Below are 14061 nucleotides of genomic sequence, written 5' to 3' on the forward strand. Positions count from 1 at the left end.
TCAGTGTCGGAACAGAAATTTTCGTTTTGATCTGTTAGGTAGTCTGAAATCTGCCTTCTATTACTCTTGCTAAACAAATAAACCTTCCTCCCTTCAGCTTCAGCCAGCTTTCTGTACCTATAACGATTTCAGCTTCGGTGCTTTCTATCAGCGCTTGAAGTTCCGGTACTTTACCAACGCAGCTTCGACAGTTTACAATTACAATACCGATTGCTGCTTGGTCCCCGCATGTCCTGACTTTGCCCCGCACCTGTTGTGGCTGTTGCCCTTTCTGTACTTGCCCGAGGCCATCTAACCTAAAAAACCGCCCAGCCCACGCCACACAACCCCTGCTACCCGTGTAGCCGCTTGTTGCGTGTAGTGGACTCCTGACCTATCCAGCGGAACCCGAAACCCCACCACCCTATGGCGCAAGTCGAGGAATCTGCAGCCCACACGGTCGCAGAACCGTCTCAGCCTCTGATTCAGACCCTCCACTCGGCTCTGTACCAAAGGTCCGCAGTCAGTCCTGTCGACAATGCTGCAGATGGTGAGCTCTGCTTTCATCCCGCTAGCGAGACTGGCAGTCTTCACCAAATCAGATAGCCGCCGGAAGCCAGAGAGGATTTCCTCCGATCCATAGCGACACACATCATTGGTACCGACATGAGCGACCACCTGCAGATGGGTGCACCCTGTACCCTTCATGGCATCCGGAAGGACCCTTTCCACATCTGGAATGACTCCACCCGGTATGCACACAGAGTGCACTTTGGTTTTCTTCCCCTCCCTTGCTGCCATATCCCTAAGGGGCCCCATTACGCGCCTGACGTTGGAGCTCCCAACCACCAGTAAGCCCACCCTCTGCGACCGCCCGGATCTTGCAGACTGAGGGGCAGCCTCTGGAACAGGACAAGCAGCTATTTCAGGCTGAAGATCAGTATCAGCCTGAGACAGAGCCTGAAACCGGTTCGTCAGACAAACTGGAGAGGCCTTCCGTTCAGCCCTCCGGAATGTCTTTCGCCCCCTGCCACACCTTGAGACGACCTCCCACTCTACCACAGGTGAGGGATCAGCCTCAATGCGGGCAGTATCCCGGGCAACCACAGTCGTAGTCCGATCGGGGGACGCGTGGGACGAGCTGGCCGTCCCCGACAAACCCCCATCCGGACCCCCACAGTGATGCCCATTGGCAACAGCCTCAAGCTGTGTGACCGAAGCCAACACTGCATGAAGCTAGGAGCGAAGGATGCCAACTCAGCCTGCATCCGAACACAGCAGTTGCAGTCCCTATCCATGCTAAAAACTGTTGTGCAAAGAACGTCTGAACTAATCTACAGAGAGCGCAAACAAATCGACACAAAATTTAAACGGTTATTAAAATACAAGATTGCCTAGTAAATGCAGTAATGCTGCCACTTGTGCACTGCTGACACAGTGCTCGGCGGCGGAAGGAGACTACGCGATTTTACACTATTCAGGTACTAAAACGCGATCCTACAACTCTCAAATACTATAATACGCCCGAAATTTATGAATTAAACAATGCAAGTAGCAAAAACACGCAAAGAAATTAAGAATTAAACTATGTAACAAATGAGTGAGCTAGGAGTATACGACTTGCTGCTGCAGCTGCTTATCCAACGGCGGCAGGGAGCACACTGACTGTGACCAACCGACACTGGCCGTTCAAAACAAAAACAGAAGACAGACGACTACGCGAATTTACACTATTCAGGTACTAAAACGCGATGCTACAACTCTCAAATACTATAATACGCCCGAAATTTATGAATTAAACAATGCAAGTAGCAAAAATACGCAAAGAAATTAAGAATTAGACTATGTAACAAATGAGTGAGCTAGGAGTATACGACTTGCTGCTGCAACTGCTTATCCAACGGCGGCAGGGAGCACACTGTGTAGCTGAGGCGGAATAAGGGGAATCAGCCCACATTCGCCGTGGCAGATGGAAAACCGCCTAAAAACCATCCACAGACTGGCCGGCTCACCGGACCTCGACACAAGTCCGCCGGGCGGATTCGTACCGGGGACCAGGCGCTCCTTCCCGCCCGGAAAGCCGTGCGTTAGACCGAACGGATGCCAACTCAGCCTGCATCCGAACACAGCAGTTGCAGTCCCTATCCATGCTAAAAACTGTTGTGCAAAGAACGTCTGAACTAATCTACAGAGAGCGCAAACAAATCGACACAAAATTTAAACGGTTATTGAAATACAAGATTGTCATTACTTAGTCAATTGTCTGATGAAAAGTAGGCTATTCCTCCACGAAAGTACGTTATATCTAAATAATACTCAGAAGTGACTGTCAGTTCAGCGACTTTAAGCTGAGTGTACAAGTTCCACACAAGGCTTTAACGGAGAAGTCCATGCCCTATCACGCCGTAGCGGAAAGGTGAGCAACCAGTTCCCGGGGTGAAGCCACCATTTGCAGGGACAAAGATGAATACTGGACTAGTGATATGTAGGGTATGAGAGACAACGGTAGGAAACCACAGAACAAAATAAACGGATGTTTACTACACAAATCCCAGTGAGTAATCCAGACTGTCTTAAATGAATGTAGTTTCCTAGATTTCTGTGTTAGGTCTACATTAAAAGACGGGGAGTTACAGATATCCATTCAAGAATGTAGAGCTTGTTTCATACAAGTTGGAGCGCAAATGTGGCAAGTTATCGATTCAAGACCATTGCATGAAACTTAGAAAGTAGCAGAAAGCGAGGGTATTTTATCATTTACTAAGATTTTCACTTTCGGTTCTTGTTTAATATTTCTTCGTACATTCTCTAAGTATGTATTTTTCGCTTATTTTTGAATTTTTGCTTAAACTATCTTTGACCTGAATAATTGTGATCTCCGATATAACTCGAAGTAACCATGTCATTTACACACTTGTTTGTAGGAGGGATACAGAGTTATTTTTTATCTGCATCTGTTAAATCATTGTGTGTGCAACGTTTTATCAGGTATTTGACATTGTGTACTATGTGCAAACACACGGTTGCCCTGCAAATAGCAGCTTCAATATAGAAACGCTACACTAGTGCCAGTGAGCTGTCTAGTTATTTTAGTAAGTCTATAGGTTTCCCAACATGGCGAACTGCCTAATCCTTCTACTTCAGCCAGTGGTTATTCCCAGCATAAGCAAAACCATCTCCTTATATTCTAGCCCCTCCCTATAGGCACTATGAAATATCGCTGACACATCTTCAACTTTTGTAGTCCTGCCTTCCTCAGTTGCGTGTAATATTACGGTATGTTGATAATTTTTACTTATGGACCGTCTGACAGCAACTGAATAAAACACAATTTTAGCGCCATACGCGTTTCGCCTTTATTTACTGTAAGGCATCATCAGTGGCTTGGAATATGTACATATGTTTGCTATTTAATTTACATTTTTGTCACTGTACCTATAGGTTATAAACAGTTCTGGTGGTTGGTATTTCCTATTAAGTAGTAATGCTTTGAACTGTACTTACAGGTTGCGTGGACAATTTCTTACATATTACGCTCCTGTTGCATTTTTGGTGTTGTTCTTCTTCTTATGAGTGCCAATTTGCGGTTTTTTCCCTCATTCCAGAGCACTATGAACTGAACGCTTGTTTCAATGCAATGTTTTGGTTTCTGTTGCCGACTGTCAAATGTTTTTGCCAAAGATCGAATGTTATTGCCAAACTTTCGAGTGTAATTATTGAAGTATCTGTGATCTGATCGTTTATGCATTTGTGTGTGCGTTTGTGAATGTGCGTGTGCGTGTGTGTGTGTGTGTTTAGGTCTTCACCTTCTGGACACACACACACACACACACACACACACACACACACACAAGCAGAGAACAAAAAAATTATATATATACCACACCAAAACACACACACACACACACACACACACACACACACACACACACACACACACACGCCACAAAAAATTAAAATTAATAAAAATAAAATAATAATAATAAAAAAATTGTATCACACCAACACACACACAGACACACACGCACACACACACACACACACACACACACACACACCACCACCAATGCATACAGGATCAGATCACAGATACTTCAATAATTACACTCGAAAGTTTGGCAATAACATTCGATCTTTGGCAAAAACATTTTAGAGTTGGAAACAGAAACCAAAACATTGCATTGAAACAAGCGTTCAGTTCATAGTGCTGTGGAATGGGGAAAAAACCGCAAATTGGCACTCATAAGAAGAAGAACAACACCAAAAATGCAACAGGAGCGTAATGTGTAAGAAATTGTCCACCCAACCTGTAAGTACAGTTCGAAACACTACTACTTAATAGGAAATACCAACCACCAGAACTGTTTATAACCTATAGGTACAGTGACAAAAATGTAAATTAAATAGCAAACATATGTACATATTCCAGGCCACTGATGATGCCTTGCAGAAAATAATGGCGAAACGCGTATGGCACTAAAATTGTGTTTTATTCAGTTGCTGTCAGACGGTCTATAAGTAAAAATCGCTGACACAGTTTCCTTAGAGGGAAATAGAAGGATTTAAAAACTCTCTTAAAGTGGGACATGTAGGAGGAGAGGGTTTGTGGTGACAGCCTGACCTGAGTCGTCCTCCTCTGGCAGGTGGTCTCCGGCAGAGGGCTCTGAGTGCGGCCGCATGCCGCCGCGGCCCGCCAGCGAGTGCGCCATGTCGAGGCTCGAGTCCAGCGACAGCTGCTTGCCCGACACCATCATGCCCCGGATGCGCCGCCGCACAGCTGCTTCGCAGAACAAACATTTACAATTTATGGCTGCATTCCTCTACTAAAGGTACTTTAAATAATCGCAAAATCTTTGCAAGTGGAGATTGTCGACAGAAGCAGTTTTACCGGTTCACCACAGATGATGGTAAAGGCATCAGCAGGTCAACAGATAAACCACTTGGCCGCAATGCGATATAATTACGGTCTACAAAAGAGAGCAGCCCGCAAGGGTAAGTGCTACATAGACCGTATGTTCTCGACTTTTATAACCGCCACATAGCCGCTCCCATGCTGATCTCCATAGGTGGCATCAGTTTACTGACTCCCTCTATGGTGATATAGTCCCAGTCCCACTGCATATCTGTCCTGTAATCAATTCCACTCCTGATGTTACCCTCGCCTCTCCTAACGTCTCTGGGCACATTACTGCAGCAGTCCTCGACCAAGTTAGAAGTGCCCACCTCCCTGTTCTACTCACCACCTCCTACAGCATGCAGCCTACCTCGCACACACTCTTCCTGCCTCTCCCAAACACATCCAAGACCACTTCCGTACCAGCTGGGAAGCCTACAGGGAATCCATTGCTACCCTACTCGGAAGCCATCCATTATCTTTCCGACAGCCCAGTGACATCCACCATGCCACCAGCTACCTACAACATACCTTGTCAAACATCATTGCTCACCACGTTCTAACGAAGCACATTCACCCATACTGTCCCACATTCCCTCTCCGTGCTCTCCTACACCTATATGAATCCAATCGCCTTTCTGATCCTTCCTGCAGACCCATGACTGTGACAGCATTACACGCCACCGAAAACAGCGACGAGACACCTAAAATCTAGTGACTGCCAAGAAACTCCGTGTTTGGGGCCAAACATGCACAAATCTCAACGCCACACTGCCCATAAACCCTTCCAGGTATTGGAAAGCATTTCACCATCTTATTCGCAGCAGCCCTGCTCCCTCCTATCTCCTCCAGCGTGATATTCACCCCCTCCACCAACAAGCCAAGCATAGCCAACCACTTTGCGTCCTCCCTCTCTGACACGTTCACCATCTCACACGACCCCCACTTCGATTACTCCTTATTCCCGACAGTCCATGAGCATACGAATACCTTCTTCTCGGCCCTGGCTCCTAGTTTCTAGTACCTCGACAACATACCACAGACAGAACTCAAACGTAAAAATTCTGCCACTGACGCCTCCTCCTATCGTCCCATCAGCCTCACCTTTGTGTTCAGTAAGGTTTTTGAGTCTATCTTATCCTGACGTTTCCATAAACACCTACTATAACACCTACCCATTCCTGTCCATCAATGTGGCTTCTGTCCCAATTTATCCTCTGACGACAAACTCCTGCAGCTTACTCCTCTCCTCTCCCACCAAATCAACATCTACAAGTAGATCATTTTTGTCTTCCATGACCTCGAAAAAGTATATGACCATGTCTGGCATTCCACCTCCCTCTTTAAGCTCCAGACCTCCACACATCACATAAAATAATTCCGCCTCATCGCATCTTTTCTCTCAAGCCACCCATCTTATATCACTATCAACAAGACCGTCTCCCATATCCTCCATCCCATGTGGTGTGCCCCAAGATTCTGTACTCTCACCTCTCCTGTATGTCCTCTACACTACCAAATATGCCATAGCCTCCTCCTCCTGGTCATCTCCTCCAGTACGCTGCTTACACTGCCTCCCTCTCCGTTTACCCTACAGTTCAAAAATCCCAATGCTCCCTCCAGCTCCATCTCAGTCAGTTCACCTCCAGGTGCAGCCAGTGGCTCCTCAAAATCAACCCTACCAAAATCCAGGCATTAATTATAGGCTGAACCACCCATAGCTTCCGTACCCACGACTTTTACCTTATCATTCACATCCGTCATATCCAGCTAACTAAGACACTAAAATACCTCAGATTAACACTTGATCACAGAGTAATATGGAAGCCCCATCTACTATCTATTCAAGAGAAAGCCCACAATAGATTAAAATTACTGAAACTACTGACTGGCTAAACGTGGGGATTGCGCCCTTCCAAAATCCTCCACACCTATAAACCCCTGATCTAACCCATACTATGCTATGCAAATGTGGCATAGACTTCCACTCACCATCTTTTTATTACGCTCTACAGATCCTCAAACGCCATGCACTCCACCTAGCCTTTCGGATTCACTTGCCCTTCCCCAACCACATCCTCTACCATCTTATAAAATTCTCCATCCTACCCTTCCATCTTGAACACCTCCGAATATCCTACGTTACCTGTAAATTCGACACTACCCACTGCCTAGTTTTTACCCTGCTCGCTGATCCTGGTACCCTGCCACACTTCTACCACTGCATTCCCCCAATGCTATACCTCCACATTTTCTGTACCCTCTCCCAATGAAGCTTTAATTGCCTTTCCTCACCCAACCGTGAAATGTGCCCTGATATACACCCACCCTACCAGACCTAAAAGAACCCACCCCACTTCTCCCAGTCAGGGCTCCCTTTCTCCACCTCCACGCACATGCTAAGGCTCGGTTCGGAACAGCATCCTTCTTCACTCAACCGAATCCCTCCTCCAAATATCCGTCCACTCAAAAGCTTTCTTACACACTACTTGAACTGCTACATTCCCACGATACCTCTCTCCCTGGCAGTCTATGCCCACTCATCACATCACTTGTCTATGTCTCTTCCTTAATCGGTCAACACACCGGCTTTTTACTGTTTTTAACTTTCCCAGCTGTCCGTCTCTCCTATATTTTGTGAAACATGCATTTGTCATCTCATCTGTGCCAATATTTTAATTAATCAACAAATCCCCCTTTCATATTTTAAATAACGCAAGTGACAATCTGTCTTTTTATTGTGTCAAACATTCATTTTATCAACCACCGTGTCCAGTTTTACAATATGTTTTAAAACTTTTAGTCTCATATGGCTGAAGAGTGGCGACTTGTATCCGCTGACAGCCCCCACCGCGCCCATATGGGTCAACGGGAATGAAATGACAATAAACGAAAGACAAGAGGGTAAGCGAGTTCACAGCGATCCGCAAATGACAGAGCTAGAAGGAAGACTACGGACCTGTCAGCACGCCGCTTAAGGAAGCTGCCCGGAGTAAACAGCCGAGCAAGCCGCGCCGCCAAACTTCCTGCACCGACTCTCACGGACTCTAGCAGGCCGTCGCCGTGCACACAGGCCAGTTCCAGCGTCCGATTCCGTCTTGCCTCGCGAGAAGTCTCTACCGTTAGAAATGTACCACCAACTACGTACTCTCCTTGCAAGCCAGACTGAGGTAGCTTATTCATTTCTCAGTTTCAAAAATTAATCTGGCGAAGTACCATTCCTAAACTGGCCCTTGTCAAATGTAAATTTTTATTTTTAATGAACATAAGTTGATTTTATAAATTTAATTATAGCTTGGACACAGGAGCACACAACCTGAGCAGCTGTCTCGATTTACTGAATATCTGTCTAAGGCAGAAATGAGGACTTTGTGTCTGTCTTTCTGCCCTAGTTCGGGTTCAGCACTTGAAGGTGGTGAGCTGTGTGACAAACTTATTCCGTGGCACAGGTGTGCACAGACGATAGAGTTTTGCATGCAGAACAACAATGGTGTTCATCACAAATGATAAACTTTTTACAACAGAAGTATTTTATGTCAACAGTAATTTTATGTGCGTGTCTGGAGCAATCAGTTCAAAGTGAGCGTAATGAAGATCCAGAATAAAACAGTGAGGAACCATCGCTATCACACGGTGATAACTGCTGCACTCTGGGCTCCCGCAACGTGTAACACGATTCTCGACTCCACATAATATTGTTCAGTTGTTGTAACGGTCCAACGGAGCCATGTTTGTTCCGCTGTAATCGGGGCAAGAGTTCAGTTGACCCTTGTGCTGCAGCTCTACCATGGAAACCAGCAGAATGGTTTGTTCAGGAGAGCTCTGCGACTTAGAACATGGACTACTCATTGGGTGTCACCTGAGTAAGGAATCCATCAAGGAAATATTAACCTTTCTAAAGCTGACAAAGTCAACTGTGAAGTGGAAACGTGAAGGAACAACCACAGCTAAACCAAGACCAGGTAACCTCATATACTGACGGACTGGGTCCGATGACCATTGTGCAGGGTGGTTGTAAGAAATCGCATGAATTCAGCGGAAGGAATCAGTCGTGAGTTCCAAAGTGTAACCAGCAGTCCAGCTTGCAAAATTACTGTGTGTAGGGCGTTAAAAAGTATGGAGTACAGTAGTCGAGCAGATCCCCATAAGTCACACGTTTCTGTAGTCAATGCCAAGCGACGTTTGAGGTGGAGCAAAGAGCGACGCCCATGGACAGTGGATCAGTGGAAACGAATGATTTGAAGTGACGAATCTCGCTATACCGTATGGCGATCCAAGTAAAAGGTTTGGGCTTGGGTTTGGCGAATGCTTGCAGAACTTTACCAACCATTACACAAGGTGGCCGGAAACTCCTGTTACAAACGTCTAGGACTTGTAGAGGGTAGTGAATACAGAATATTTTTCATAGGAACCCATGTCCGGAATTGTATCGTTTCCGTTCTACGACAGCTTCATTTCAGATGTGTACCTCGTCAACGTCTGCTTAGGGCAAGAGAAACGTCTCAGAGTTCCCTGTCCCGGTATGCAACAGGGTAGACACGATGACGTGCACTACGTCAAACGATCCCCAGATGTCACTTATTGTCTGCTTTGCTGTGAGACCGAGTCAATACGTGTGCATCGCGAATAGAGGAGTCCGCCCCCGGTAGCTGAGTGGTGGTGGACACCCTTTGTTGTCTCGGATTGGTGTACACCCGAGACATTCGCCGCACCTCGGCGATTAATTTTCGGGTGCTGCTGCAACGCATCCGGGCCAACATACAAAATCACGTACTACGCCCGCTGAATATGTGCCAAAGAGTCACCTTCGTCAATACCCATCTGGCGGCTCGGATACCCCATATAGCGCAGATTCTGCCCATCACTGCGACAATGGCGGCCAGGTTACAGGCGGCATTCGGCTATTTCATTTGTTCTGGACACATCTTCAAAGTCCAGTATGAAGCTCTCACCTTACCGAAGCGGGATGGTGGCCTCGATCTGGTTAATGTGAGAGCCAGGACTACGGCACTTTACACCAATACTATGCTCCGGTTATGGAAAAGCCAAAATGCTAGTTTTACTGGAATGTTGACCACCGAGCTCGCACCTGTTTCGAGACGCCCACCGACGTCTTTGGCACACATCCCACCTCCGATGTCACATATCGGCCGTTTCTTTTTGGAGTACAGCTACATATGCACCGAGCTCCCCAGGACCAGGAAGACGACCACCCGCGACATCTACCGCCTTCTCCGAAAGTCTCCACCCCGCAACCCCGTCGAAACACGTCACCCCCAGGTTTCATGGCCTACAGTTTGGAAAACGATCCACCAACCGTATCACACCACTGACATCACCTCTATGTGGTACCTTCTCGTCAACGGCAAGTATACTACAAGACAGAAACTGCATCGCATCGCACTGGTGGACTCACCCCTGTGCCTCAAGTGCAATGTCGAAGATACAGATTTACATCGTTTTGAGTGTGGGCCAGCAGCAGCTGTCTGGACCCTCGTACAGAAGATTGTGGCTTTCTACCTACGAGTACCACCACATCACGTTTCTCCCACTATGATGATATATCCCGACACGACCTACTTTCCATCGGCTAAGTGGCACGCCATCACATGGATCAGTGGCATGGCTGTCAACTACCTCTTCCGGGACGACATTGTCGATCCGGCGGACTTTTGGACCCGCCTCCAAGTACATCACCACACCCTTCGCCGGCATCGACACTATCGGGCCACTTTCGCGAACTATTTACAGAGCATTTTCACCAACCCGCCTCAAAGCTGGAATCTGAACGAACCGTGCCAGCCAAGACTGGACGATCCCACGTTCCCCTTCAATGGTCAATGATAGAATGCATTTTGTTCTGATGGCGCGCCAAAGTGGAGCATGGCGCGGAAAGTATTCCTATTTTATTTCACTTCTCTTTTCTCCTCCTCTTCTAAGTTTTTTTTTCTCCTTACACATGTTTATCCTTTTCACACATAGCTCTCTCTCTGCAGCCTATTTGTTTTCTTTCTCTTGTGCTCCCAAAAAAAAAAAAAAAAAAAAAAAATAGCTGCTGATGGTGAGACTGTATACTCATTTATGTTAACAAAAAACATAAAAATACAAAAGAAGGCCGTTGCGGAAATATAGCTACCTTTTATGTTTTACGTTTTCAAAGAATATTGTGTTATTTTATGAAGAACGTCGTCTTTTATTTTCGTACCCAAGAGGTTTTTATTTGTTTTCTAAAAAAAAAAAATAATAATAATTAGTAGAGCACTAAAAAAAAAAAAAGTGGTCAGCGCGACATACTGTCGATCCAAAGGTCCCGGGTTCGATTCCCGGGTGGGTCGGAGATTTTCTCCGCTCGGGGACTGGGTGTTGTGCTGTCCTAATTATCATTATTTCATCCCCATCGACGCGCAAGTCGCCGAAGTGGCGTCAAATCGAAAGACTTGCACCAGGCGAACGGCCGATCCACCCCGCAGGCGCTCGTCACACATTATTATTATACCGATAGAGGAAACATGGTGCAGTACACGTTTGCGGAATACAAATGGCTCTGAGCAGTATAGGTCTTAACATCTGAGGTCATCAGACCCCTAGATCTTAGAACTACTTAAACCTAACTAACCTAAGGACATCATACACATTCATGCCTGAGGCAGGATTCGAACCTGCGATCGTAGCGGTCACGCTGTTCCAGACTGAAGCGCCTAGAACCGCTCAGCCACACCGGCCGATCTGCGCAATACACAGACATGCCTCTTGTGTATGGCGAAGCTGGAGGTAACGGAATAGCTGCTAGTCGGCTGTATCACGATCGTTTTCTACACCGTCACACTCTATCGCACAAACTGTTTGCCCAAGTTACACAATGGCTCACCTTCACCGTGAGGAGGCAGGACTGTGGTGCTCCACGGCGAAGCCGCACTCCCGAATTTGAAGAAGGTTTACTGCGTCGCATTGAAGATATCCCGTGAACGAGTTCACGAATAATTGCGCGTGCAATGGCTGTTAGTCACAGTACCGTCTTGGACATCCTGCATGAGAAACAATTACATCCGTACCACTTACAAAGGGTACACGCTATGGGTCCAGCAGACTTTCCACAACTTTCCTTCTGTACATGGTTTCTGCAGCACTGCATCGGCGCCCCTGTCTCCACGTCGAGTTATCTTCACAGATGAATGTAGGTTCACAAGGGATGCTCAAAACAGTCATGCCTGGGCGGACGAAAACCCTCATCCCACGCATGTTCAGGGATTTCAAGACAGGTTTGGAATTAACGTGTGGGCAGGTATTCTGGACGGTCATGTGATTGGACCATACTTCCTTCCATCCAAGCTCACGGGTCCCGCATACTTAGTCTTCCTACGACACGTAATGGACCCGTTCCTGGGAGCTGTGCCATTGAATGTCCGTCAGGAAACGTGGTTTCAGCATGATGGAGCACCACCTCACTTTTCACTGGCTGTCCGGAGACATCTCAACAGACGATATGGTGAAAGATGGATAGCCCGTGGTGGTCCAACCGCGTGGCCGCCACGATCGCCGGATTTCACCCCTATGGATTACTTCTTGTGGGGTCGTATGAAGAGCCTAATTTATGAGACACCTTTAGAGAAAGTGGAAGATCTGCTGGCACGAGTTCTGGTCGCTGCACAAGACAATGAAGAGACACCAAGTGGGATGGAGAGAGTGTACCACAACATGCTTCGGAGGTGCAATGTGTGCAACGTTGGTGGTCGCCAAATAGAGCCGCTCTTGTAATGCATCGGTACGTTGCGGCTGGTGCCGTAGATGCTGGGTTCTTGTTGTTGTCGACCAATGTAAACCATAAGGTGTAAGTTGTAATGCAAATGCGTAAGTAATAACGGAACGAGTCAGTATTCTTTTAAAATGGATTTCAGCAGTTGTACTGGGTCACGCCTAAGTACATTCCTCACGTGAGTGTGGATGAGAATCATCTGCATTGAAACTGTCGTATAACGGAAACGATACGTTTCCGGTCATGGGTTCCTATTCAAAATGTTATGTACTCGCTAGCCTCTACATGTCCTAGAAGTGAAGTCGGGAATTTCCGACCACCCTGTATGTAGTGCCAGCAGGGAAGTACGAAGGTGGTGGTGTTACAGTATCGCGATATTTTTCACTGTTAGAGTGTGGTCCCTGCGATTAAGAAAGCGCTAAATACGGAAGGATATGAGCACATTTTACAGCACTGTGTACTGCATACGGTAGAGGAACAGTTGGGAGCTGGCCGCTGTGGCCGAGCGGTTCTAGGCGCTTCAGTCCAGAACCGCGCTACTGCTATGTCGCAGGTTCGAATTATGCCACGGGCATGGATGTGTGTGATGTCCTTAGATTAGTTAGGTTTAAGTAGTTCTAAGTCTAGGGTACTGATGACCTCAGATGATAAGTCCCATAGTGCTTCAAGCCATTTGAACCATTTGAACAGTTGGGAGACGATGGTTGTTTGTATCAACATGACAATGCATCCTGTTATTAAGTAACATCTGTGAGGCAATGGATAGTGGATAACAGCATTCCTGAAATGGACTCGCTTGCCCATGGTCCCGACCTTCACTCAGTGGAACACTTTTGGGAGGAGTTAAAACGTCGACTTTGCTCCAGACCCCAGCATGCAACATCACTACCTCGTCCGGTTTGGGATCTTGAGGAATAATGGGCTGCCATTCCTCCACAGACATTGAGACACTTCATTGAAAGAATCCCCATCAAAACGATAGTCGTCATAAAGGTGAAGGACAGACACAGCTCTCATTAATGTCCACTAATATGTATCTAGATGCCTTTGATCAGATAGTGTATGATAGCTTACCGCTGGAGGGAAAAGGGTTTGGCTGGCTCTGAGCACTATGGGACTTAACAGCTGAGGTCATCGGTCCCCTAGAACTTAGAACTACTTAAACCTAACTAACCTAAGGACATCACACACATTCATACCCAAGGCAGGATTCGAACCCGCGACCGCAGCGGTTGCGCGGTTCCAGACTGAAGCGCTTAGAACCGCTCGGCCACTCCGGTCGGCGGAAAAGGGTTTGACACACATTACTTGTTTGCGATGTAGCTTCTGTTCAGAGCTAGTGAAAAAAAGGATGTAAGTATTTGTAACTGATCGTAAATTGAAAAGTATATATTGCATGGATTGTTTCGAAACTGGTACAGTGGTGACGGTAGGT

General features: G+C 46.7%; 1 protein-coding gene across 1 annotated transcript in view; it reads right to left on the minus strand.

Annotated features, from left to right (window-relative positions):
- LOC126183444 (histidine decarboxylase) overlaps positions 1–14061 on the minus strand; it is a 385906-nt gene that overhangs the window by 36817 nt on the left and 335028 nt on the right. The window contains exon 15 of the mRNA XM_049925432.1: positions 4601–4759. Within this exon, the coding sequence (XP_049781389.1) occupies positions 4601–4759 (159 nt within the window). The remainder of the gene's footprint in view (positions 1–4600; positions 4760–14061) is intronic.

This window comes from Schistocerca cancellata, chromosome 4, assembly GCF_023864275.1.
Source record: "Schistocerca cancellata isolate TAMUIC-IGC-003103 chromosome 4, iqSchCanc2.1, whole genome shotgun sequence".
Classification (NCBI taxonomy): Eukaryota; Metazoa; Arthropoda; class Insecta; order Orthoptera; family Acrididae; genus Schistocerca; species Schistocerca cancellata.